We start from the raw sequence: 27,856 nt of genomic DNA, 5'->3' as shown, positions 1-27,856 counted from the left end.
TCAGTATCTTATGAAGGTGTCAGGCCTATAAGAACAGCTAATACAGTGATCCAGGGATTTACCATGTGCAGGCATGTAATACCTCATTTAATCTGTACAAAATAGGAACTCTTAGTATCCCTATTTTACAGATGGGCAAACTGAGGCACAAAGTGGTGAGAAACCAAGATTTAAATGCAGGCACTCTAGCATCAGAGCCTACATTTGTGACCCTCATTATACTTCTTTCTATTGTTTCTTTTTTCAAGCTTCATGTTACAGCTAGTAGAGACTGTCACTAATTATTTTTGAGAAAGTAATGCAAATCAAGGGAAATTCAGGGAAAAGTCAAACAGAAGTAAAGCATTGGATCTGGGGGAAAATATAGCCCAGGCATTTCTTTTCTCCAGGCAGAACCTAAGAAGTGTTCTCTGTTGACATCGGACAGATCAGGCTCCTTTCTTCCCACGCTGTTTCCAGCCAAGCTCTTCTTTTGCGGGATGGGTAGTTTAGAGTGTTGTATAGCTTTTTTTTCCTTTTCTTTAATTATGTTTTAAATCAGCTTCACTTTCTTTTTCTGAGAAGCATGAGCTGCAACATTTCTCATGTTCTCAGTTCTCTGGCAAAGCCCACAGCGACTTGCAGAGGAACTGCCCTGGCTTACCAGCTCTTTCCAATAGAGGGCCCTGCCCCTCAGATTTCAACGTAAACACATTTCAACAAAACTGACACATCTTTGGTCTCATACAAATCCTTTCCGTTGAAAGAATATTTTGATTTTATAGACCTGTTGGTCATAGTCTGGTTTGTCTGGAAAGCTGTGGAGGGGGAAATAAAATCACACTCATTTTACAGAAAGAGAATCTGAGAACTGAGCCTTGGGAAATGGGGTGAGTAGCTTACTTCTTTATAAATCAGAAGATACACAGGAAAGAAAAAATAAGAGATAAGAACACAGTGGTCCTGAGTCCCAAAGGCCACTTTAAGACTTCTAAGAATTACTGTGCACTGGTTCCATTCCAGATTTGTTCTCCTGGAAAACCTAAGAAACTCTTGCCTCTGATTCTTTTCTTTCTCTTTCTTTCTACCCCCCCCCCCCATCCACTTTTCACTGGGGCATTAGGACACTAGGAATTTGACTGAGTGAGCACACCACAGAGAGGCAGAGCAGTTTAGAGAATGAGGATGTTCAAGAGGGCTCCTTCAACTCATGTAAAGTTGAGGAGTGCTTTTATTTTAGGAGAAACTCAGCTTGTTCAGTGTCACTTTGGAATTTCTCCATCCTTTATCACCAAGCGTCTATTTCTTCCTTCATGTCTCTCCCTGGGGTAGCTACCTTTCACCTCCTCACACCTGGTGCATTGCTTCAGTTGACTTCTTGTTGGTCTGTCTAATTCTGAAAGTCTTCTCCCTCCAAAATGCCTTATGCTGGGAATAGCTCCTGCTGTCTGCATCCTGATATTTAATGTTTGCCATAATTTTATTCCACTGTACTCATCAGCTTTTATCTATTGATATTTTCAATATGTTCCTTCTATTTGAGCTGGCTGGTCACTTTCAATTCTCTGCAACAGCATTTATCGCTCACAAGCAGGATACAAGGCGCTATGTTGGCTGATGATGGAGGCAGAGATTAACAAAGCTATCACCTTTTCATGATAATGAAGTCATGGATCTTCCCCTTTAGTAATGTACGCTTTAGAGGGAAACATAATTGTCTATACCATAAGGCAGAATGAAATGAGTTAAGTGATTGAAGGACCAAAGGGGGAGAAAAGAAGTGAAAAAAGAGCCATAATTATTTGACTAGTGATACCAAGAAAAGCTTCACAGAGGGGGTGACATCTGAGCTGGGCATTGAAGGTTGTGTAAATGGATAGTGAGAGGGGGCACACATTCTAGCTGAGGCACTATGCCACACATAGACAAGGAACTGTGAACATGCATGATGTGTCTGGGAGGTTGCCCCAAATCCAACACATAGGTCCAGGCCTGTGGTTTTTGTTTGTTTGTTTGTTTTATTGTTATTCATGCTTTCATCATGTAGATGCCCTCTGTCTTCTTCATTCTCTGCCAAATCCCATCCATCATCCTTCAAGGCCCAGCTTTAGCCTTGCCTCCCCCATAAGGTCTTTTCTGACTGTGCTAGCTCGTGCCACTCCTGGCAGTATGTGGTTAAGGATTGAATTGTAGTGTCTGTGCTGGAATTGGTTCCTCAGCTATCCCACGGCAGACACTATGTTCATCCCGTACTTTGGGGGTCTTGCAGCCCCAACACAATATTAATAGTGGTTGGGGCTAGATGGTTCTATGGACCCATTCACTGGGACTAACTCTCTCATTCTGCCTAAATGCAGTTTATTTCTGCTGTCCAGCCTGAGATTATTCAAGAGGATTTAGGATCTAACTGGTTTTGTCTGCTAACTCATAAGGGAAGCAATTCTTCAAAGACTCACTTGACTATTCTGCTCAGCCATGGCAGGGGACAGGGAGGGGCACCTAATCTCAGCTAGAACTCCGTGACTCTTTGGGCAGAGGCTTAGGAATTAGGGTAATTCCAGTTTCATCATCAGTAACATCATTTCTCCAAGTTCCCTCTGGAGAATGACTTTGCTTCTTTCAAGGTCTCTTGTTTTGATGGTTGGGTTATATTCAGTTCCCCTAAAGTGCCAAAAATATAGCTTGTCAATTCCTTTTGGAGAATAGGGTATTGGGTATGGCTTTTTCTTGTTGCTGAGGCTGCTTGGAGTGTATATTGGCGTGGTTCTACAGAGAAACAGAACCAACAGAAAACAGATGTAAGGAATTGGCTCATGTGGTCACGAAAACTGAGAAATTTCAAGATCTGGAGTCTGGAGAGGCAGTGGTATACTTGCATAGTTCCAGTCTGAGTCTAAAGGTCTGAGAACCAGGCGAACTGATGGCATAAGTTCCAGTTCAAGCCTAAGTCTGAAGTCATGAGAAGATTGATGTCCCAGCTCGAAAATAGTCAGGCAGAGAGAGAGAGAGAGAGAGAGAGAGAGAGAGAGAGAGAGAGAAGTCTCTCTTACTCTGCCTTTTTGTTCTATTCAGGTTTTCAACGGATTTGATGATGCCCACCCAGGAAGAAGGGGATTAATCTGCTTTACTCAGTCTACCAATTCAAATGCTAATCTCATGCAGAAACACCCTCACAGACACAACCTGAGTAATGTTTAACCAAATATCTGGGTACACATGGCCTCGTAAAATTCACACATAAGATTAACCATCACAGAGTGATACAGAAGGAAAGTTTGGCGTGAAAGAAAATCTTATGAGGCTTCTGAAGTAGAGCCTGAAGTAAAATGCTCCAGCAGTTAGTCCCTACAGAAAGCGTTTTCCAACATATCATTGTGTCTGCATTGCCGACAGCCACAACTCTGATGGCTTCCCCTGCCACATGGTCAGGTATTGTTGCACTGGTCCAGCCAGTTTTACCCTAAACAAAGGTTCTTGAGCAAAGGGCCAAGTGGAGGCTGAAATGCAACCCACACTCAACTTGCCAAGCCATATACTTGGGCGAGGGGTTGCATCTGCTTCAGGAAAGGTGCCTTTGCCTAATGTACCCAAGGTGCTGTGTGGACTGGTGGAAGCCATGAAACCAGGACTCCTTATGTATACTGACTGTGAGCAGAGCATCCAAGGTAGTGTGCCATGGTATATCACAGGTGTGCAAAACACTGATTCTTTTTCTGTATGGTGTTGCTGAGAAGGGTCATCACCTGCAGTCACGAGAAGTCTCTAGCCACAGGCAACTTCTGGACATGAGCATCTTGATTATTTACCCCATTGTGCATTGAAAATATTTTCTACATGTGCTGTGATGTGAAGAAGGTTGGGAAGCACTATGCCATGCATCCAGAAGGCAGCCATTTCAGAAAGGGCACCTGTTCATTTGCCTATCTAGGCACAAACTATGCCCAACAGCAGAGGGTTTCCTGCTTTGCTTATATGTTGGGAAGTGGTGATTTGCAAACTCCAGGTAAGATCTGGGCAGAGCAAGTGTAAGTCCGGGGCATCTGCAATTATCGATGGCTGTAGTTCAGTTTCCATGGAGAGAATGCTGTCCCGCAGCCTAGATCACAAATTCATAGCTTGAAGTACCAGAAGGTTTGCTGTCCTGAGTGCTGTTTTTTTCCATCTGTGCTCAAGACAGAGGTGGAGGACATGTTAACTGAAAGGTGCTGCTGGGGAATGAATTATAGTCCCATGAGGCACCCAAGAGAGTTGTGCAAATAGCACAGGGAGATGCCTTAGATTTCCCCAGTGCTGGTGAAATCTGGGGTGGCAGGGTCTTGCTCTTTGCTGAGTCCCTCACCTCTGCTTCAGCCACTCTTGGGAGCCCTAGGGTCATCAACTTCTTTACCCAGAAAAAACAGGAGGAAATGGGGGTACTTGCATTGATTTTGATTACAGGTTTGAGGCAACATGCAGGCTCAAGCTGTCTACCTGTTCCTAGTTGATCCCTAGTTCCTTCTGTACCCCAATAACTGTACCTTTGCCTATACACAGTGGTGCGTCACCTTCGCTAGCATCTCATGAGCTCTAGTGGTTTAGCGTACTGCAGACAACCTTCTTATTGGCTTGAGGATTCTTAAGTTTTAAATTACATACCAACCAATTAACAATTGTCATCCAGTTTGTCTAGAGGATTTACTTTGAGATGTGTCAATCCTAGGCTTTCTGATTAGTTCCTCAAATCTAGTCCTTTCTAACTTTATCTCCTTCTCTGTTTCCTCCCCCTCCCCTTCAGTCATTTGCCCCCCTTTTTTCCTTCTCTCTTCTTCCCTCTCCAGATCACTGAGGAAGAAAAGGTCCTGTCTCTTTCTCCAGGACACTTGGCTTATCTTTACATTAAAACTGTCCTGTACATTAATTTCCTACAACCTGCCTGCTTGTCCACTCACATATGCCTTATAGAATCAGCTCTTAATTCTTATTTGTGGATTCATTTGCATTCATTTCAAGTTCCCAATATATCTTCTCATTATTCATTTTTTATCATTACTTTCCCATTCCTCTAGACTCCTGGGTTCAAATTTATCTTTCATGCTTAGCTTCCTGCCTATTAGCTCAGCTATTAAATAGGAACGCTTACAAAACATTTGATTCACCAAGAGACACCAAAGCTATCCTTCTGACTGTAGCAGGAATGAGGACCCTCAGACAGTGACAACCTGTCACCAGATCCCCCACACTGAAAATCCTGTTAAAGGACAGAGCTTACTGTCCCTCTGCACATTCCAGAGAAGGACACTGAAGCACAGGGACGTGTGAGTGTCATTAGGCCACTACAGATGCTTGTGCAGGTTGCATACCATAAAGGTCAGCTGAGGGAGCAAATGGGAACTGAAATTAAGCCGGTGTTCTACTTGCCGGTCTGTGCACCTGGTGTGAGCCAATCTCTGTCTACAGGGAGACACCTGTTTTCTTATTGTCACACTGTGAGCTGACAGTGGCCCTGGGTGTTGTAGAAGCTATTAAATAGGAACTTAGGGGATCTTGTGCTTCAAGGGTGGAATGAGCACCCCAAGGAGGTCAGCCTGTGGATGGCCATGGACCTGGGGAGCAGGGCTCTGTGCATGTGTGGAAGTACCTATAGAGCTAAGCCTTTGGCAGTTAGTCCTGAGAAGTCTAGCAAGGAGTCCCAAGGGAACCAGCTGGCCCTTCCTTAGAAGAACAGGCTACAGCAGGATGGCTGGTACAGATAGGATAACAGGGATAAAAAGTCAGAAAATATTTACTTTATCAGAGTACTGCACTATGGAATAAATCATGTTTACTAGCTTCTCCTTGGTAGGGAGCACCTGTAAAACACCCATCTCCCCTCAGTAAGGGAGCCCAGGCAAATGTTATGAATCCCCCCTCTTACTTCTGCCTCTTTCCGTCAGCCCTCCCTGGTCCCATTTTCACTAGGTGGCCATCTCTCCAGGCCTCAGGTGTACTTCTACCCAACTTTGGAGAGAATCAGGGTCAGGTGGGGATAGGGTGGGAGAGTGGGTAGCATTTGGTCAGAAAACTCAGGAGCCAAGAGGAGGGGTCTGCATGATTGAGACTGAGTCTTGCTCAGTCAGGATGTTAGCTTTACATGGGCTCTGTAGACCCAGATGCCCTATCACTCCAAGCACAATGCCTCAATTTCCCCCTTCACTCCTTGTAGACTTCAGGGGAGCAGGCTGGTGAAGACACAGAGGAAGGTGATACCATGTGGAATCCTGATTCAGGGTGGAGGTGAGAGAGGGGCAGGAAGGTGAAAGACAGGTTGGGGGGAAAGATGTGGTCGAGTGACTCTTAGCCTGAGGAAAGTAAGCTGCTGCTGCAACCAGAGTAGGAAGTTGTGTTCAAGAGCACCTCTCTCAATTCTGTGCCCTTGGAGCCATCTTAGCAACCTGTTTGTTTCAGTGGGCGCATAACAGCTGACATCTCACACCAGGGGCTCCCTTGTTTGTCCCTGTAGAGGGCACTTCACTCTTAGTCATAATTCTCATCTAACCCTGAGTTAGGCCCCCATGTGAAGCTTAGGGTCTCAACCTTGGAGGATGTCATGGGGTGGCAGTTGGCCACATTCCTGTCTTTATAGAGAAGATCATGGCATCGTTTTCCTGATATGGTTTTCTTGGTTGGACCTGGGCTGTGGCTGTTGTCTAAACAACAGTATGCAGAAACCTGCTGCCCATGACTCCCTGTCCTGCGGGTGCTGGTGGCGATCCAGGAGTAGCATCAGCTCACCTTGGATGGGGGGATTTCATCGTAGATTCTGGACTCTTCTGGTTGGGTGTCTCTTGAAACCATTACATATGTGTATATTGTATTCTTCGAGACAGCATCTGTGCCACAAATAAACAACCACAGTATGTGAAAGACAGATGAATTTTTAGAAATGATCGGTTCTAATGTTTTCTTTTTAAGATGAGGCCCTAAGAGATTAAATGGCTCCTATCCTTTTGAGATGGATGCTTGGACCATATGTCCCTTTTTTTTTTAGGGATTGCATATGGTATGGGAGGTACCCAGCTCAAGCCTCACCCAGAGCTCAGTGGGAATTCTTTTTCTACTCTAGAGTCCACATTAGGCTAGAAAGACTCTCCCCAATTCCACCCAGTGTCGTCTTATTGTCTCTGGCACTTAGCATTGACTGCCCTTGCATGGTTAGTTGCCTTTTCATGTGAGGATCTTGCTTTTTCAACTAGATTGATTCTCTCTTGTTATACACGGTGTTGGATTCTTCTGGTGCATACATTACTGTTACAACCTCAGTGTTAAGCACATAGCAGATACTCCACAAACATGTGTGGCTTCCTTGATTGATTCACAGTCAAGCATTTATTAAACTTCCTCTATGTACCACGCTCTGTGTGAGGCCACAGGAAAAAACAGACAGAAGAGATAAGTCCCTTCTTTTAATAATTTGTGGGGTGGCAGAAACATTCATCCTAGTGTACCCCTGTTTTCTGCTCCTAACGTGGAACATTTTAAAGTCAAGTTGAAAAGAGATAGCCAGAATTTGGGGCCTTTATTTTGCAGGCACTAATGTATCTACACATAACAGTCTGAGCTGAGCAATATAATAAGGATCCGACATTTCAGAGTTTAGTTCTGTATCAGCCCCTGACTCAGACTTGGTGAGTGAGTCAGACCGAGTGTACTCACTCTCTTATCTCACTTCTAGATAAAAAATAGTCTTTCTTCCTTCCCAAGAGGCCATGAGGGATTAAAGATAGATGTCACTTTGTGGAACCCTGAAGATCACCTATCGCCTGAGCAGGTTGTGTAACTTTTCATTATGAGGCCAAGCCCAAGCCTGTCGATTACAAGTATAGTAGCTAACATATACTGAGTACCAGGCCCTGGCCAAGTAGTTTATATGTGTAATTCCATTTAACCCACTTAATGAATATATGCAGCAATCCTATTATTACATCTATTTTATAACTGAGAAAACTGAGACAGTGAAAAAATAACTGGTAGCCATAAATGGTCAAGCTGGGACCTTCACCCCAGACTGCATGCAAAGCACAAACATAGTTTTAACCACTCTGCTATGAATTCATCTCTCCCAATAGTCACCCAGGAAAACTTGTGGCTGAGAACTTACCAGGTTTCTTACTGATGTATTCAAATAGGAACCAGAGAAGTCAGACCAAAGGAGAGTCAAGAACATGGAAGCAGATGTAGAGCCTCTCTACGTCCAAGCTTGTTATTATGATTGGTGGGAAAGGAAGATTTGGGGTAAAGATAGCGTTAGGAGGAATAGGAGGGTGCAATGATCTCCTAGGGTGCTAAGATCAGGTTTTCTGAATTGAGAATGGAGCAATTACAGAAGGATCCAGAGGGATCCCAAAGGATCTAGTGACAACCATGGAATACAAAATTAGTACATGACCCTCAATGACTCTCCAAAGGTCATAGTCAAATATGATGGAATTGAAAGTGACCCTGAAGATCCTCTAGTCCAAACCTTACTTCACATGTGAGAACACTGAGCCAGAGAGGTAAAGACACATGTGTAATGAAGCACAGCTTGTTAATGGCAGTGCTAAACTTGAACCCAAACGCTGGCCCCACCAGATACTAGTGATCTCATAAACAGATTCTGAAGACCATTCAGGGTGAGGTCATACAGTCTTCAGGACCATAATTCTGGGAAATTGTAGGGTGGGGTTTGTAGGGTCCCTGGGGCAAAGGAGTTCTCTACACCAAGTTGGATAAATGATTTCAGTCCCAGGAAGAAGGATGGTGCATTTCCACATTGGAAAATCCTACCTTGTTCTCTCTTGCACAAAAGGAACAAAAGCACTGATGGTAGAATGAGTATAAACAGAGAGAGCACAGCCAGTCCACTCAGCAAACCCACATGGCGAGTATGGAGGCCCATTGCGATACCTGGAAATGGAAGATGCAGTGAGATGATCAGGAAATAGGGGCAAGATGCTGCATAGCCTTGTCCACATTCAAGGGGCACTATCAAAATTGGGTGTCCTCCAGGGGAGTGCCAAAGCTTCGAGGGATTATTAAAAGTCAGGATTACAAATGGAATCAGGGAACCCAGTGGGGGCAACCTCAGCACACACTGAAATGCCTGGCATCTCTCAGAAGGCTTTGGACTTGTTTCCAGGGCTTTCTGGGAGAAGCCCATGGGGACAAGGCCTGGCATAAGGGAGGCATATTGCCCTGGAGAATGAGGCCTACATTCAGGTCTTACAGCTCTTCAGAGTGATTTGTGAAACTCTAGGAGGGATGGACAGAGCTGGTTACCTGAACAGAGCTGCTGGCCAGAGATGGAGTCAGAATTGTTGCTGACAGGGTTCTGGGCTGTACACGTGTAAGTCAGCTGTTGGTTTTCAGGAGTCTGGAAGATTTGAAGGACACTACCTTCTTCCCCCAGGGGACTCCAACTGTATATCACATTCTTTTCTTCTTTCTCCACAGAGCATGTCAGTGTGACATTGCAGGTACTGTTCACAGATGTCATTAAACTCTGAGTAATTTTCGGCTTCCCTAGCTTACCTATGAGGGGAAAACACATTAGCCAATGGTAAGCTGGAGCTGGCCTATATCAGTTACTGAGAAACAACTATTAAATTTTCAAGATGTTTGTTAAACACAGACATCATTACAAATCAAAATATACAAACTTACAATAAAAGAAATCATATATTAAAAACAAAGCTAATCAATACTCAAAACTCATCACTTTTTTCTTTTTTTACAATTTACCATTATCTATGCTCTAGAAGTTATTTACACCTATGTATCTGTCCTTTGTAATGATGTAGAAAGTCTTTTGAACTTTATATGTCTTTTTCTTTCCTACTTGCTTATTGCCATGGAGTTAGCACTGATGTAGAAATCAGAAGACCTGGAGCCTCGTCCAGACCAGTTCTTTCACTTCCAAGGGTTGTGATTTTTCCCCAGAAAATAGTTGAACTAGATTATGCAGACAACCTCTTTTAGTGAAAGAAAACATTTTTAATTCAACTAACATTTACTCTCTGCCCAAGTCGCGTCTGGATTGTTTGAAGGAAAATTTCTTTTTCAACTTTGCATGTCTTAAAATCAGCCATTTTTGACAACATGGCTGGATCTTGAGGGTATAATGCTAAGTGAAATAAGTAAGACAGAAAAGGACAAAAACCATACAACTTCACTCATATGTGGAAATATAAAACAAAAAGTAACAAACGAACTATCAAAACAAAACAAAAACAAACTCACAGACACAGGCAACAGAATGGAAATTACCAGAGGGGAAAGGAGGTGGTGAGAGGGTAAAGGGATTTAAACACACAATGAAAGGAAACTAGACTTTGGGTGGTGAGCGTGCAATAGTGTATATAGATGTTGTATTATGAAGATGTACACCTGAAATTTATGTAGTGTTATTAACCAATGTCACCTCAATAAACTTAATTTAAAAAATCAGCTATGGTAGGAGTATTTACACCACAGGAATTATCAAATGCTACAAACTGGGGCGTGATTTATTGCCTTGTTGATTGTTGCTCCAAACTTAAGAAAGCAAGGAGGAAAGATTACTAAAGTAGATTAAACTTAAAAGTGCATTCTGTCTGTAGCCATTACATTGTGAGTAGCAAAAAAACAAACCCCCAAACCAAGAAAACAAACTAGGATATATTCTCCTACTATCCAATTCAGCAAAGAAGTTGCTCACATCATTGACAAACAAGTGAAGTTCAAATATATATGTTTTTATTGAAACACCTTTTCCTTATTAGTTAACTTAAATGAAAACATCAACCAGTATTCATGTTGGCTCATTCATGAATTGCAACCGTAGGCTGGATAGGGATATACAAGGTGTGATCAAACAATACGGTGAATGTCTAAATAAAAATTATTACAGTAAAAGACACATTACCATTAATCCCCTTCAAAATACTCCTCTTCGCTTCGAACACACTTATCCCCTTGTTCTTGCTACTTTCTGAAGCAGTTCTGGAAGTTCTCTTTCGTGAGTGTCTCTAGTTGCACTATCGTGGCTGCCTTGATGTCCTGAATCAATTCAAAACATTCACCTTTCATGGTCCTTTTGACTTTGGGGAAGAGCCAAAAGTCACACGGTGCCAGATCTGGTGACTAAGGTGGATGATGAGGACACACTGCAATATTCTTTTTTTTTTTTTTTTTAATAATTGTTTTCATGATCCATTAATCACATACTCATATGGTATTCTCTTCATGAAAGTCTGTTTTTTGTTTCTGTTTTTTATTGGGGAAGGGGATCAGGACTTTCTTGGGGAACAGTGTGTACTTCCAGGACTTTTTCAAGTCAAGTTGTTGTCCTTTCAATCTTAGTCGTGGAGGGTGCTGTTCAGCTTCAAGTTGTCCTTTCAGTCTTAATTGTGGAGGGCGCAGCTCAGCTCCAGGTCCAGTTGCAGGGGGCATAGCCCACCATCCCTTGTGGGAGTCGAACCGGCAACCTTGTGGTTGAGAGCCCTTGCTCCAACCAACTGAGCTATGTGGCCACCTGGGAGCTGAGCAGCAGCTCATTGATTTCATTCTAGTTGTGGAGGGCGCAGCTCGCTGGCCCATGTAGGAATCGAACTGGCAGCCCCGTTGCCCAGAGCTTGCGCTCTAAATGACTAAGCCACCCGCCTGCCCCCGCAATGTTCTTATTAGGCAGAAATTTCCATACCAGAAGTGATGTGTGTCATAGAGCCTTCCTGTTGTCATCAAAAAATATGGTGAATGCTGCTGCTAAGTGCCATCCAAAGGAAAGGCAGAGATCTTCAATACAGGAAGCAAGGTATCGAACCTTAGTAACTGTGTGTGACAAGTTTCAACTTGTTCTGTGCAGTCAGTTGGGTGTGAGCTGTGGTTGAGAGAAAGTGTGTTTTAAAGTGTGCTGTAAATCGCTAAACAATACATTAACATGAAATGGGCAGATGGTTTCCTCCTCCATTATGACAACACTCTATATCACACATTGCTTCTGGTACAGCAATTTCTGTCAAATAAAAACGTTACGATGTGTCCTCATCCACTTTTTTCACTGGATCTGGCACCATGTGTCTTCTGGCTCTTCCCCAAAGTCAGAACGACCATGATAGGTAAATGTTTTGAATCGAGTGAGGACATTGAGGCAGCCACGACAGCACAACTAACTAAAGACACTCGTGAAAGAGAACTTCCAGGACTGCTTCAGAAAGTAGCAAGAACAATGGGGTAAGTGTATTCGAAGTGAAAGGGAATATTTTGAGGGAGATTAATGGCAATATATCTTTTACTGTAATACATTTAAAAAATTTTAAATATCCACTGTATTTTTTTTAATCAAACCTATAAATGTTTAACAAAAATCAATGGAAGCATTCTGTGAGAACAATTGGCTGTATAGCAGTTACAATAAAGACTATTGTAAAGACTATACATTTAGGATCATTTCTGTAGCTTGTTACTAGAGAAGTGTTTCTGAAAGCTGAGAGCACCCGGGAATGGGTGGAATGGGAGGTGGTATGAATGGTAGCATGTTCTAATTCCTGTAATAGTGCTTTACCAATATTAATGAGAACTGTGAGAGGAAGCTCAAGGCATTGCTCCTCACCTGTAACTTCAGAAAAGTCAGTTAAAGGAAGTGACTGAAGAAAAGGCTGGCTGATATTTAAGAAAAATCACTATAACCATCAGTTACTGGTTTCAGTTGACAACATATAATGGTTTACTGCTGTCATTGTCCCTGCATACAGATAATTTATTTTGTATTTTTGAATAAAAAGACATTTGTACATTTCTAATAACTAAGTGCAAGAACTGTATACCAATGTACTGCTTTTTTTTGGTTTTTTTCCCCTTCTTCTGCTACTCCGGTTCAAGCCATTGTTTCCCAGTTTAGTTGTGTAGGACACAGCTCCCTGGCCCATGCTGGTATTATGAGCCTTGTGCTCCCCCCGGCTGAGGCAGTCAGTCGGCCAGTCGTTGGTCGGCCGCTCACAGCAGCTCACGGCAGCTGGCCCCTCACGATGGCTGCTGGCCACTCATGCTGGCCACTGGCTGCTCACAGCAGCACACAGCAGCCCAAGGCAGCTCACAGCAGTCCAGCTCCAGGGAGAGCCTTTGTTCACAATCTTTGCTGTGGTGGTGGGGGGGGGGGGCGCAGTTCACTGGCCCATGTGGGAATCGAACCGGCAACCTTGGTGTTAGGAGCAAGGTGCTCTAACCACCTGAGCCACTGGGCTGGCCTCTGCTTTTTTATTTTTAATTAAAGTTTATTGGGGTGACAATGATTAGTAAGGTTACGTAGGTTTCAAGTGTACAATTCTGTAATACATCATCTATATATCACATTGTGTGCTCACCATTGTGTGTTCTCCTTCCATCACCATATATTTGTCCCTGTTTACCCTCATCTACCACCTCTCTCTCCCCTTACCCTCTGGTAACCACTAAAGTATTGTCTATGTCTACGAGTATTTGTTTCTTTGTTTGTTTGTCTTGTTCCTTTGTTGCTCTCAGTTTTATATCCCACGGATCAGTGAAATCATACGGTTCTCGACTTTTTCTGTGTGACTTATTTCGCTTAGCATAATAATCTCAAGATCCATCCATTTTGTCGCAAATGGCACTATTTCATCTTTTCTTATGGCAGAATACTATTCTATTGTGTATATATACCACATCTTCTTTATCCAATCATCTATCGAAGGACACTGGTTGTTTCCATGTCTTGGCCACCGTGAATAAATCCGTGAATAAATGAACATTGGAGCACATATGTCTTTAAAGATAAATGTTTTCAATCTCACTTATATGCGGAATCTAAAGAAAAGAATAAGTGAATGAACTCATCAGAAACAATTTTGGAGACATAGAGGAAAAACTGAGGGCTGCTAGAGGGGCGGGGGGGGTGGGGATAAGGGGAAGGTGAGAGGTTTAGAAAATAGTCGGTAACCACAAGATGGCCACGGGGTTTTGAAAATTAATTTGGGGAACGTAATCAATAATGTAAAGATGTTGTAGGGTACCCGATGGACATGTGTCCCATTTGGGAGACCACCTCAGGGATGATGTAGAAACCTGATCACTGCACTGTACACCTGAAGCTGAACAATAATGAATGTCAACTATAATTTTATATAAATATATATATATATATGTATATTTATATATTTGTATGTATATTGTTACAGGAAACAGAGTACAGCATTAGGAATAGAGACAGTGGAAATGTATTGGCTCTGTGCAAGGTCAGAGGGATAGTGGATGGGGGGAGGGGGGTTCACACAGTGTGAGGGATATAAATGATAAACATCTAAGTTTTGCTTTGTCTTGTGCACCTGAAACTAATAAAATTAAAATAAGAAATAAAAAAAGATAAGTGTTTTCAGAATTTTTTGGTAGATACCCAGGAGAGGGATTGCTGGGTTATATGATAATTCTATCCTTAATTTTTTGAGGAACCTCCACACTGCCTTCCATAGCAGCTGCACCAATCTGCATTCCCACCAACAGTGTATGAGGGTTCCTTTTTCTCCACAGCCTCTCTTTTCAACTTAAATCACTGAGGCATTTTTACTGTTATTCTGTTAAAATCAGGATTTTAGTGCTTGCTATCACCTGATGAGAAGTTAAGAAGCAGCCTTTCTGTGGAGAGTAAGAATAATTGTGTATGCAGTAGAGAAATATCCAACTTTGTGACAACCTTTGTGTAATAAACATTTGTTTAAAGTTAAAACAAGTGTATTTTATTGTCTTTTATGAAATTCTGTGCCACACATCCTTAATGTCAATAAAATTTATATATTTAGGGTATATACACACAAATATCCGTTAAGAACCAGTTGAACATTTATCATCACACCACTGCATCAATCTTTAAAAAAAAATTTTGGCTTTGTTTTCTGGTGTATGTGTGTTTTCTTTAAGTTTTTTGTTTTAAAATGCTCATGGTGAAAAGTTAAAACCTCTTTAAAAGTCATTTAAAAAATGTTTTCACTAAAGCAATCAAAAGGTAAACTGTAAAAGTAATAGGCTAACAAAGGGTTACCAAAGAACAATTTATTTAAACTGTCTAGATCTGGAGCTGGCAGAATGAAGGGGAACATCTTTTATCAGGAGATAAGAAAGTGACTACATTTAGAGTTGATAAGTTCAGTTCTTTTTTGTCAAAGCTGCTATGATGGGATTTGTTCCTTCCACTCTATCTGTGTGAGGAAGGGAATAAAGGAGTCAAAAGGAACTGGCATGTAACTTTCTAATTAATGTAGTTTATATGTTCAGCAGCGCAAATATAGGAACCATTTGTTTGTACTTCTGAAGGAGAAGAACATGAGATTTTTTTCAATTCCAACTTAACCAAAAACCCTAGTCTTAAGAATCTCTTATCTATTCCAGATTAGAATTAGTGATGACTTGGCAAGAAAACGCCTAAACAATGATAGCTATAGATATGTATAGTGCAAAATGAACCAAATTTTGTGCGTGTGTGTGTTTCTTTAGAAACTTGATTTACAAGAATGTTTATATTTGTGCTTGGTATTTACTTATTTTTCGAAAGACTTTTTTTGTGGGCTGTTGAGGTGAAGAATAAGATCCCATCTCATTTTTCTCAGCAGGAACAGAGATGTTACCTGCACAAAGCTGCTGGACAGAGAAGGCCAGAGTTGTGACAGACAGGACTTCATTCTCTTAAGACAAAGACTGTGGAAACTATTGGAGACCTGGTTCAGAATACAGGCTCCACTACTCTCTAACTGTGGCATGGTGGAGAAAGTATACAGTTTCATTGAGCTTTAGTTCCCTCAATTATAACATGAGGATAGCAATGTTCTCCTGCTAGGGTTGTTGTGAGGATTAAATGAGCTATTATATATGAAGACCACTCTAATATCTACCTGTCTGTCTATTATCTATCTATCATCTATCTGTCTATCTACCTAATCTATCATCTATCTATCACCTGTGATTGTATGTACATTAATTATCTATGGAAAAGACAAAATAAACTAGCAGTAGTGCCTATCTCTCCCATCCAAGTACTAACCAGGCCCGACCCTGCTCAGCTTCTGAGATCAGGCGCGTTCAGGGTGGTATGGCCGTAGACGACTATCTCTGAGAAGGGAGAGTTGCCTTTCACTGTATTATCTTTTGCTCTGTTTCTGCATATTTTGCTTAAATATGTATAATCTTTATATATTTTCAAAAATTAGGTGGTAGATTGCCAGGCACATAGACAGTGTTCAATAAATGTTAGTGCCCTTCTCTTTATCTTTTCAGCTAACTACCCAGAAAGTACAGATTTTGTTATGTGGGCAGTACAGCTTTCTCTAAGACTTTACAGTGGTCTGCCCTAATTGCAAACAATACAGCACCTCTCAAAGATCAAGTGGGTAAAACTAAATGTATAAAGGGATGAAAACAAACATCTTAAAATTTAATACCCTCTTAATTTTCTCAACCAAAGTTCTTAAATGAATTAAATATTTTCTAGTGTCCACACTTGGGTATGGTTCTTTGACTATGTCACTCGTGTCCAATTCAAATCCTTCTTCATCTAGGAAGTCCTTTACAAATACAATTTAAGAGAGGCCGAAGTGTTTAAAAATTAACAGTGACTACTAGTTATTGACCATCTACTTTAAGGCATTCACTGTACTAGGAGCTCAACTAAAACCGTATTGTTTAATCTCACCTATTATAGTCTACATTCTATAGATGAGGAAATTTAGACCCAGAGAGGGTAAACAGCTTGCTCAAGTTCACACACCTGGCAAGAGGCCTAATTCCAACATTAATGCTCTTTCTGCTATGCCTTCCACTCAAATACAACCTGATTCAATCATGCTATATTAATTGAGCACTTACAATTGTCAGGCACTGTGTAGGACCTGGGACTATTGTGAGTCATTCATTCTTCTGTTCAAAAAATACTTCCGAAGCACCCACTATATGCCTGACAATGTAGGTGCTGGAGATACAGTGAGGAACTTCATATACAAAGTCCCTGACTTGATGGAACTTAAATTTTAGTGGATTAACTATGTTCCTGAATTGCATCTATCACAACAAGGATTAGCCATATGTCTGTAGTTTTAATGCTGTGGGGCAAATTGACAGTAAAATCCTTGAGACATGGCTCGAATATTCTCTACGCTAGAAATTAGAGCTGCCCAATAGAACTAAAATGTGAAACAGTTATGTAATTTAAAAATTTTTAATTGCCACAGTAAAATAGTGAAAATAAACAGGTGATGTTAACTTCAATAATGTATTTTCATTTAACTGAATATATTGAAAATGTTATCTTAACCTGAAACTAATATAAAAATTATTGAGGTATTTTATGTTCTTTTTTTGTGCTAAGACTTTGGAATATGGTGTGTATTTTACTCTTACAATACATCTCAATTTGAATTCACCACATTTCAAATACTCAAGAGCCATATGTGACTAATGACTACCATAGTAGATTATCTGCTGATGATCTAGGGCAGTTCTAGATTAGTGCTTCTCAAACCTTAGCACACATAGGAATAATCCAGAGAGAGTGTTAATAAACGGATTCTTGGGCTTCACAACCAAAGGTAAGGGGTGGGGCCTGAGAACTTGCATTTCCAACAAGTTCTCAGGTGATGCTGATGCAGCCAGGGCACAGACCTCGCTTTGAATTGTGGAAATTTAAATAATGATGCTAGTTCTAATATTTTACCTTTTAAAAGTACTTTGCATTCGATATTAGAGAAATTCAAATGAAAACAAAAATGAGAGGATTTCCAGTCAAAATGGCAGAGTAAGAAAATGTGGTGCTCACCTCCTCTCAGGACCACATCAATTACAACTAAACTACAGAAAAACCATCATTGAGAATCACCTGAAGTCTGGATGAACCAAAGCCCTACAACTACAAACATACAGAAGAAGCCACCTTGAGAATAGTAGGAGGGTCGGAGACACGGAACAGGCTAGTCCTACACCTGTGTGTGACCATTGAAAATCAGCAGGGATATCTCAGCTGCAGAGGTTCCCCCCAGTGGAGCAAGGAGTCCCAACCCCACAACAGGCTTCCCAGCCCAGGGTTCCAGTGTCAGGGAGAGAAGTCTCCATAACTTCTGGTTGTGAAAACCAGTGGAGATTGTGGCTGATTTTCCACAATCTAGGAGAGTGGCTGCAATCCTAGGCGCTCTTTTAAGGGGCTTCCACATGGACTTATCACTGATGACTCATTATTTCTGAGCTCCAACACTGTGGCAGTAGCTTGAAGGTGCCAGGGACTTATAGGGAGGGCTGGAGGGGTGTCTTTTTCCCAGAGGGAGGAGCCTGGGGAAATCGTTGTTTCTTTGCTGAACCCTCCCCATCCCTGCATGCAAACGCAAGCAGACACCATATCTGAGTCTCCATCAAACTGGCTATCACATTTATCTGCCCTGCCCAAGTTATTCCCTCAGACCCTGCTCACCCAACTTTTGGGCACACCCAAGCAGCTTCCAGTGGCTTTTCCACACAAACAACCTGCCTTGGTTCATGCTGTGGACTTTCCTAAAATCTCTCAAATGTTCACAAAATCCAAACAAGCATCATCTGGCTTGGCATGTCATGTACCTCTGACTGAGCAGCTCTAAGCCTGGCACTAGCAACAGCCAGCTTTGGTTTGTGGCTTGGCCTCTCAAGGCACCTCCAAGCATAGCTCAGGTAGCAGCCATTTCTGGATTGCTTTGTGGCTATTCTAGGTGGCCCTGGGTAGGAAATAGACTGCGGCTGACCTTGGCCTGTAGTGGGTCCCTTGCAGGAGGCCCTGCGGCTGGCAAACCTAGTGGCCAGCTTCGGACTGGGCTAGAGCATCACCTGACTGCCTCCAAGGATGACACACCCAATGGGCAGACAGGGCAGACACCAGAGCCCTGCTAAAGTGAGCTCTGCTCTTTAGGTTCAGCCTGTGCATCACAACTCTTCCACTGTAGTTATGGCCAATCTTCACACCAACCAACCTGAGGGTCAATCCTGCTCACTGATGTGCAAAGAACAACCAAGGCTCAACTACAACAGGAGGGCAAACACAACCCACACAAGGAACACACCTGGAGCACTCAGCTCTGATGACCAGGGAGACTGTGCCACTGGACCCTACAGAACACCTACTACATAAGGCGACTCTACTAAGATTGGAAGACATAGCAGTCCTACCTAATATATATAAACAAACACAGGGAGGCAGCCAAAATGGGGAGACAAAGAAACCTGTCCGAAATAAAAGACTAGAACAAAGCTTCATAAAAAGAACTAAACAAAATGGAGACAAGCAATCTAATAGATGCAGAGTTCCAAACACTGGTCATAAGGATGCTCAATGATCTCAGGGAGAACTTCAACAAAGAGATAGGAAACATAAAAGTGGAGATAAAAAATATAAAAAAGAACTAGTCAGAAATAAAGACTACAATAACTGAAATGAAGACTACATTAGAGGAAATCAACAGTAGCTTAAATGAAGCAGAAGATTGAATAAGTGATGTAGAAGAAGACACCCAAACAGAACAGCAAAAAGAAAAAAGACTCCAAAGAAATGATAAGAGTTTAAGGGTCCTCTGAAACAACATCAAGCATACCAACATTCCCGTCATAGAAGTACTAGAAGGAGGAGAGAAAGCACAAGAAGTTGAAAACCTATTTGAAAAAATAATGATGGAAAACTTCCCTAACCTGGCAAAGGAAATGGACATACAATCCCAGAAAGTGCAGAGAGTTCCAAACAAGATGAACCAAAACAGACCCACACCAAGACACATCATAATTAAAATGCCAAAGGTTAAAGACAAGGAAAGAATCTTAAAAGCAGCAAGAGAAAAGCAGTTAAGTACCTATAGGGGAGCTCTCATAAAACTGCCAGCTGATTTCTTAACAGAATCTTTGCAGGCCAGAAGGAATTGGCTGGAAGTACTCAAAGTGGTGAAAAATAAGGACCTGCAACCAAGATTACTCTACCCAGCAAAGCTATCATTTAAAATCAAAGGACAGATAAAGAATTTCTCAGACAAGAAAAAGCTGAAGGAGTTCATCACCCCAAAACTAGTTTTACAAGGAATCTAGAGGGACTTCTTTAACACACACACACACACACACACACACACACACACTCACAAATATGAATAATAAAATGGCAATAACTACATACCTATCAACAATTACTTTCAATGTAAATGGATTAAGTGTTCCGATCAAAAGACATAGGGTGGCTAAATGGATAAGAAAACAAGACCCTTACATATGCTGCCTACAAGAGATGCACTTCAGATCAAAAGACACACGCAGACTGAAAGTAAAGGCATGGGAAAAGATATTTCATGAAAATGGAAACAAACAAACAAAAGCTGGGGTAATGATACTTATACCAGACTAAATAGACTTTGAAACAAAGTCTATAACAAGATACAAAGAAGGACCTAATAATCCTTTTTTCGGGTATTTATCTGAAAAAACCCAAAATTCTACTTCGAGGGGACATGCTCATCCATATGTTCATTGCAGCATTATTTCACATAAGCCAAGATATGAAGGCAACCTGGGTGCTCCTGAATGGATGAATGGATTAAGAAGAAGTGGTACATATATACAACGGAATATTACTCAGCCATAAAAAAGAACAAAATCTTGCTATCTGCAACAACACGGAAGGACATAGAGGGTACTGTGCTGAGTGTAGTAAGGCAGACATTGAAAGACAAATATCATATGATTTCACTTATAAGTGGAATCTAAAGAACAAAATAAACAAACAAAACAGAAACAAACACATAGATTCAGAGAACATTTAGATGGTTGCCATATGGGAGTGGGGTTGGGGGTGGGTGAAAAGGGGAAGGGATTAAGAGATACAAATTGGTTGTTACAAAGTAGTCATGGGGGTGTAGGACATAGCATAAGGAATATAGTCAATAATACTGTAATAACAATTTATGGTATCAGATTGGTACTAAATTTATTGGGGTGATAGATGGGAGGGGGTTTGAGGGGCATGGTGAAAAAGGTGAAAGTGGGGCCGTCCCAGTGGCTTGGTGGTTGGAATGGCATGCTCCTAACACTGAGGTCGCCAGTTAGATTCCCACATGGGCCAGTGAGGTGTGCCCTCTACAGCTAAGATTGTGAACAATGGGTCTCCTTGTAGCTGGGCTGCTGTGAGCAGCCGGAGGTCAGTGTGAGCTACCGTGAGTGGCCGGCAGCCGACAGCCATGGTGAATGGCTGGCAGCTGGCGAGAGCTGCTGTGAGCAGCCAACGGTGACCGACTGCCTCGGCGGAGCGCAAGGCTCGTAATACCAGCATGGGCCAGGGAGCTGTGTCCTACAAAACTAGACTGAGAAAAAATGGCTTGAACCGGAGTGTGTGTGTGTGTGTGTGTGGGGGGGGGGGGGCAGCGGCTGAAGAAGTGGAAATAAAAATGTGAGGAGGCTCACTTGTTAAATTATATAAATGTCTAACCACTATGCTGTACACCTGAAATTAATGTAAAATAAAATTAAATGTCAACTGTAATTGAAAATTTAAAAAAGGGGGGGAAAGGTGAAGGGAAATAAGAGGTTTAAATTTCCAGGTATAAAACAAATAAGTCATGGGGATGTACTGTACAGCATAGGGAATATATCAATAGTATTGTGATAGTGTTGTAGTGTCAGATGGTTGCTGGACTTATCATGGTGATCACTTCCTTAAGTATATAAATGTTGAAAAATTATTGTGCACTCCTGAAACTAATATAATATTGTATGTAAATCTATGTAATTTTACTAACAATTGTCACCCCAATAAATTTAATTAAAAAAAAATTGTATGTTAGCTACATTTTAATAAAAATCTTTTAAAAAATGAGATATTACCACACACCCATCAGAATGGCCAAAATGAAAAATAGTGATAACACTAAATACTGGAGAGGATGTGGAGAAAATGGATCACTCATATATGGCTGGTGGGAATGTAAAATAGTTTGGCAATTCTTTTAAAACTGAAAATCACTTTTAAAGTTCTGAGTTCTGGGGAGAGCTATCCAGCCATGAAAAGACATGGAAGTAACTTAAATGCATATTACTAAGTGGAAGAAACCAAGCTGAAAGGGCTACATATTGTATGACTCCAGTTACATGACACTCTCAAAAAAAAAGAAAAAAAGCAAAAGCCACGGAGAAGTAAAAAGATCAGTGGTTGCCAGGAGTTGTGGGGAGGGAGGGATGAATAAGCAGAGCACAGAGGGTTTTAGGGCAGCGAAACTCTTCTATATGATACTATAATGCTGAATACATCTCATTGTTTGTCAAAATTCATAGACTATACAACACCAAGAGTGAACCGTAACGTAAACTATGGAGTTTGGATGATAATGATGCATTAATGTACGTTGTCAATTGTAACAAATGCACCACTCTGGTGGGGGATGTTGATAGTGGGGAGGCTGTGGAAGTGGTGGGGCAGGGGGTACATGGAAACTCCCTGTACTGCCTACTAAATTTTTCTAAGAACATTAAACTGCTCTAAAAAAATAGAATCTATTTAAAAGGGGGAAAAATATTCTGAGATGGGTAGTGGTTGATGATTGCACAACAATGTGAATGTACTTAATGCCACTAAACTGTACACTTTAAAATGGTTAAAATATTAAATGTTATATATATTTTTTATCACAATAAATTTTTTTTAAAAAGTGGATTTACCATATGAGTTCACTCTTGGGCCTTTATCTCAGAGAAACCAAACACTTATTTCAGGAAGAAACTTGTATACAAATATTCATAGCAGCCTTATTTACAATAGCCCCAAACTGGAAACAACTAAAATATCTCTTAATAGGTGAATGGTTAAACTAACTAGTATACCTATGCCATGGAATGCCATCCAGCAATAAAAAGATATAAACTATTGATACTTGCAATAATTAGGATGACTCAGAGAAATTATACTCAGTGCAAAAAGCCATTCTCAAAAGCATGCATACTGCATGATTCTATCTAAGAAACATTTGTGAAATAACATAATTATAGATATGAAGAATGGATTAATGTCTCTTAGGAATTTGGAAGGGGAAAGAGGGTGGTAATGGTTGACTGTAAAGGGATGAGGGACTCTTGTTGATGATACAATTAAGTATCTTGATTGTGGTAGTGGTTACATGAATCTATATATGTGAATAAATTGTTCAGAGCAACACATAAACTCACACATAAATGAGTGCCTGTGTAAGTGGTGAAATCTAAATAAGCTCAATTTATTGCATTAATGTCAACTTCCTGGTTTTGATATTGTACTATAGTTATGTCACATATTACCATTGGGAAAGGTTGGGTACAGTGCACAGAACATCCTTGTACATTGTCTTTACACCTTTCTATGCATCTGTAATTATTTCAAAATTATTTTAAAGTACTTTGCATACAGTCTCACTTGATTCTCACAATAACTATGGGAAGTGACTAGGATGATAATTCACATTTTATAGAAAAGAAAAGCAAGAGCACGGGACAAACTGCTAATGGAAAATTACAGAGCTAAAAACAAGAAAAGCCACATCCTTTTTATAAGTATTAATCTGTACTTATATAAGTATTTACAAGTATAAAAAAATTTAGGGTACCCAGTTTTCAAAAATATAGGTGTTCTTTAATAGCAAATTTGCAAAGTAAAAATAAAAAACAAGCACTCTATCTTCCAACAACTTACGATAGACTTGAAGGTTGTAGCTCCTGGTGATGGTGGTAAATTCCTTCGTTTCAGGAGTTCTTATATTTATGTCGGCTTTGTAGATCCCTGCGTCTTCCATCCTCAGATTGCTGATCTCCAAGTCGTAGTTCTGATGTGAGACATTTATTCGTTTTTGATAATTTTGGTGGGTCACAGTAACTTGGGGTGCTGTTCCTGCGTCTCTTGGTACTACAAGAGCAACAGATGTTTTGGAATTCACCCAAGCAATGTTGGCAATTTTCTGTGATTCTTGGATATTCAAGGGGAAACTAACTGGATCCCCTAGAATCCCATTCACTGTGAGGATGTTTGTGTTGCTTCCAGCTGCTTCCAGACCTGAGGACACAGATAGAAAACCATAGCCATTTGGCTGTTGCACCTTGTAGAGTTCCCTGTCTCCACAGGCTTGAGTCTCCCTCAGGGTCTCCCATGGATGCAGATCACCCAGCTTCTTGAGGATGCCATTTATTTTTTTGGCATTCTACTCTAGATACGTTTAATATATTATGATGGCTAAATTTTCTAAAGGATTTTTCATTGAAAAACAAAATTTCCCAGTGAATTTCCAGGGATCCATTTCACTAAAAATATGTTTATCTAGACTTACAGACTCTGAGAGCTAGGAAAGATTTGAGAGATGAGGACCATAAGCCTCCACAAGGTCTGAGATATTAAGTGCCTTTCTTTACCAAGGTCATATCTCTAAGTGGTGGAAGAACTGGGGCAAGAGCCTAGGATGGCTACTGTAGTCTTTTCAAAAAGACAGTTACACCTATGCCTCTATTCCTGGAAAATATAGGTAGAGTGTGCTTTAGAAACTCTTGAGTAAATACTCCCCAAGTTGGTGATTTTGAGGGGTCTTTTTTGTTTACTACTATATATCCCCAGTCTCTGGAAGAGTACCTGACAGACGAGGTCTGACAATTAAGTTCATGAACTTGTTGCAACGATGTTGCTAACCTTTTTTTGATATCAGAGGGATTTTTCCTTATGAATTTGTACCAACTAGACAAACAGTTAACCAAGTTTACTATTAATATTTGGAAGTGCTGAAAAGGCTGTGTGAAAAAGTTAGATGACCTGAACTTTTCGCTAATAATTCATGGCTCTTGCATCACGACAATGCACCAGCTCACATGGCACTGTCTGGGAGTGAGTTTTTAGCAAGTAAATAAATAACTGTATTGAAATGCCCTCCCTACTCACCTGATCTGGCTCCCAATGACTATCTTTACCCAAAGATAAAGGAAATATTGAAAAGAAGACATTTTGATGACATTCAGGACATCAAGGTTAATATGACGACAGTTCTGATGGCCATTCCAGAAAAAGAGTTCCAAAATTGCTTTGAAGTGTGGACTAGGTGCTTGTGTCAGTGCATAGCTTCCCAAGGGGAGTCCTTCGAAGGTGACTGTAGTTATATTCAGCAATGAGGTATGTAGCACCTTTTCTAGGATGAGTTCGCGAACTTAATTGTCCAATCTCTTATAGTGCGTGGTTAGTATATATTTCTGGGACAAATTAATAAATGGAATTCACTTCTGTGTTGCTTATAATCCCTTAGAACAACTTCTGAAGTAAGCTTCATTTATTCATTCATATATTTATGAATGAGTACATGTATTTATTATTCAAGGTAAGCTTTGTCAGAACACGCCTTTGTCAAGGTAAGCTTTGTATCCAGAATACAATGGCAGGTATTTATTAACTTAATTTATAATACAAAGGTTTGTACTCTTTTAAGCATGATGTAAGGAGCTGGGGATACAATGGTGAATAAAAATAGATATAGTTCCTGTTCTCCAGAACTTAGTTAGAGACGAGTGTGATCCAGATCGTGGATCACAGATCATGAGTGTGACTCAGATAACCACAACTGATTAGATACAAAATATATAAGTGCTATGAGAGAGATATATAGTGCTTTGAGAGAGAATAGCAAGGGAACTTGATCTGTTCTGGGAATTCAGGAATCCTTTCTAGTAAAAGCTGAAGGATGAGTATTTTAAAAATCTGACATGGAAACAAGAATGAAAGGTTTAGTTTCTTCTCCTCCATCACCTAATGGAAGATAAACGGATTTAATACATAACTCATAAAATGAAAGGCAATATAATTATGTTATTTTCTCCTTTCATCACTTTGTTATTCTCATTTAGCTCTATTTAGTTAGAAGTAGAGTTTTGAGCCACCATGGATGATATTCAAAACATTTAATAACCAGTAAACACAGGCACTGACCCATTCGTAAGGATATCAGCCATAAACAATAACAGGGTCATTCTGATGAGTACTGGCTGCGTGTAAGCCCCAAAGAGGAGGATGTAAGTTTTCCACATAAGTGGGTTCAGGCTGACCCTAAAATGTATCCAGGACTTGGCATAAAGAGGGCAAGAAAATGGTTTATTGAGAGTACATATCATTTTGAAGTATAAGAAAAGCGAAGGGATTTTTTAACCTGCTGATGCTGTCTCAGTAAGGTCACATTTGCCCTGTAGCCCAGTAGGTCTTTAATGAACACAGTGGCTGTGAATATAAACCTTTTTCCTTTCAGACCAACTGAGATTTTCCTTTAGGAGGACTACCCCAGCAAGGCTAGTTGGTGTGGGCTAAGTACAGAGGGAGATGTAACAGGGCCCTGGGGGGAGGGTGAGGCTAAGGACCCTCATTTACAAACATTTATTAAATGCTAACTATTTGCCATATGCTGTGTTATAGACCTAGGAACAAATAATACATGGTTGCTGTCCTAAGGAAGACAGGTGTGTATACAAGTGAAAAATAATACAATGTGATGAGTGATAAGGGGTAAGTGCGGAAGGAACACACCATTGGGGGACAGGAGAGACTAAGGTTGCCTTCAGTGGCAGGAGTGATAGTTTACCAAAATCCATTCTCTTGAACATTAATTCTCTCCAGGTAAATTATTCCACTGGGTTGATGAAGTCTCATACAGGGGCATATGGAGTGTTCCAGCCTGAATCCCTGGTAGTCCCAGACATGGTTATGTGACTCATGCAGTTGCACAGAGCCTTGAGCTCAGAAGGACCCTGAACTTGGCTTAATGCTGCTGTGCCATCTTGAAATTCTTAATATTATTTGAACAAGAAGCTCCACATTTTCATGTTGTACTGGGTTCTGCAAATTATATAGCTGCTCCTGGTGCCAGATCTCCCATGTCTACCTTAAGGCTTTTCTGAAGTCAGCCTCTAGTGCCTAATTGCCATTCTGCTCTTTGGTTTCAGGTTAGGTGTGAGAAGATGGATGAGATGTGGGTTCCATAGACTTATAATTCTGGCGGGTTCTCTCATCAAACCTCAGGAAGTGTGTAGGAAGTTTGCAAAGGTGGACCTTCTTAGTATTAGAGCAGTTTTGCAGCCACAAAATGGTTGTTGTGCATTGCTATTTTTGAAGTCTGTCATATTTTCCATAGCAAGTCATTCAGGAAGTGATGCTGGGGTGTCAAAGGGTGATGAGGCAGAAAGGGTGGGTGATGGAATAAGTCCTGCTGCTATTTGTGCTGCTGATGTTGTTGATTAGAATTCTGGGATTGCTGAGAAAAAGCACAGGTTTGTAAAGGCATAAGATAAAGATTCTGCCACCTTCAAACATTCCATCTGAAGTGTGAGAGAGGCAGCTGCAGAACCATAGCATGTAGTGGAAAGATAGGGAGGTTGAAGACCTAAGTTCTAGTACTTACACTTATGAGCTGGGTAACCCTAATAAAATCACAAAACCTTTCTGAGTCTTATTTTCTTCATTCATAGAATGGAAATAATAGCTGCAAATTTTGCTTTATCTAATTAGTGATCAGCAAATCATATAATATGAGTGGAAATTCTTCCTTAACCATCAAGGCAAAATAAATATTAGTTCTGAGGTTGATAATGATAATAATGAGGATGAGAATCATCCCTATCATGTTTTTTTGTCACTATCATAATAATTGGTACATGCCCTTGAAGGCTTCCCTAGATACACTAGGTGGTGACACCAAGGCCATACTGAAGAATGTATAAAGAACCCTTATTGAGGGCTAATTCAAGTAAAGACCAGGAGGATAGTTTTAGGTATCACTCCACTTGGTGGACTTTATTTTTCTCTTAAACACTTCAGTGTTTTTTTTGTTTTTTTTTTTTTAAAGAATCTCTATATCAACCAACCCAAATATTTATTTTT

At 40.8% G+C, this 27,856-nt stretch overlaps 1 protein-coding gene and 1 long non-coding RNA gene across 32 annotated transcripts in view; one reads left to right on the top strand and one right to left on the bottom strand.

Moving 5' to 3' along the window:
• Window positions 1-27,856, bottom strand: part of CD84 (CD84 molecule) — a 79,508-nt gene that overhangs the window by 33,953 nt on the left and 17,699 nt on the right. For 25 of the 31 annotated variants that reach the window (XR_012492991.1, XR_012492993.1, XR_012492995.1 and 22 more), the window contains exons 2-4: window positions 23,657-24,013; window positions 9,256-9,507; window positions 8,764-8,883 (exon numbers count right to left, since the gene is read on the bottom strand). Coding sequence is in view for 22 of the 31 variants with exons in the window: in XM_074322478.1 (XP_074178579.1) it covers window positions 8,764-8,883; window positions 9,256-9,507; window positions 23,657-24,013 (729 nt within the window). In the remaining 9 variants the exon portion in view is untranslated. Of the gene's footprint in view, window positions 1-274; window positions 4,142-6,729; window positions 6,828-8,763; window positions 8,884-9,255; window positions 9,508-23,656; window positions 24,014-27,856 lie in introns of those variants that run through there. The other 6 variants (XR_012492996.1, XR_012492998.1, XR_012492997.1 and 3 more) reach the window with 4 other exon arrangements.
• The window catches only part of LOC141569385 (uncharacterized), a 34,076-nt gene continuing 7,000 nt past the window's right edge, over window positions 781-27,856 (top strand). The window contains exon 1 of the long non-coding RNA XR_012492999.1: window positions 781-869. This is a non-coding gene — a long non-coding RNA (uncharacterized LOC141569385). The remainder of the gene's footprint in view (window positions 870-27,856) is intronic.

Source organism: Rhinolophus sinicus, linkage group LG17 (genome assembly GCF_036562045.2).
Source record: "Rhinolophus sinicus isolate RSC01 linkage group LG17, ASM3656204v1, whole genome shotgun sequence".
NCBI classification, from domain to species: domain Eukaryota; kingdom Metazoa; phylum Chordata; class Mammalia; order Chiroptera; family Rhinolophidae; genus Rhinolophus; species Rhinolophus sinicus.
The sequence above is the reverse complement of the archived record's forward strand: the minus strand, read 5'-3'. Positions and strand labels throughout refer to the sequence as shown.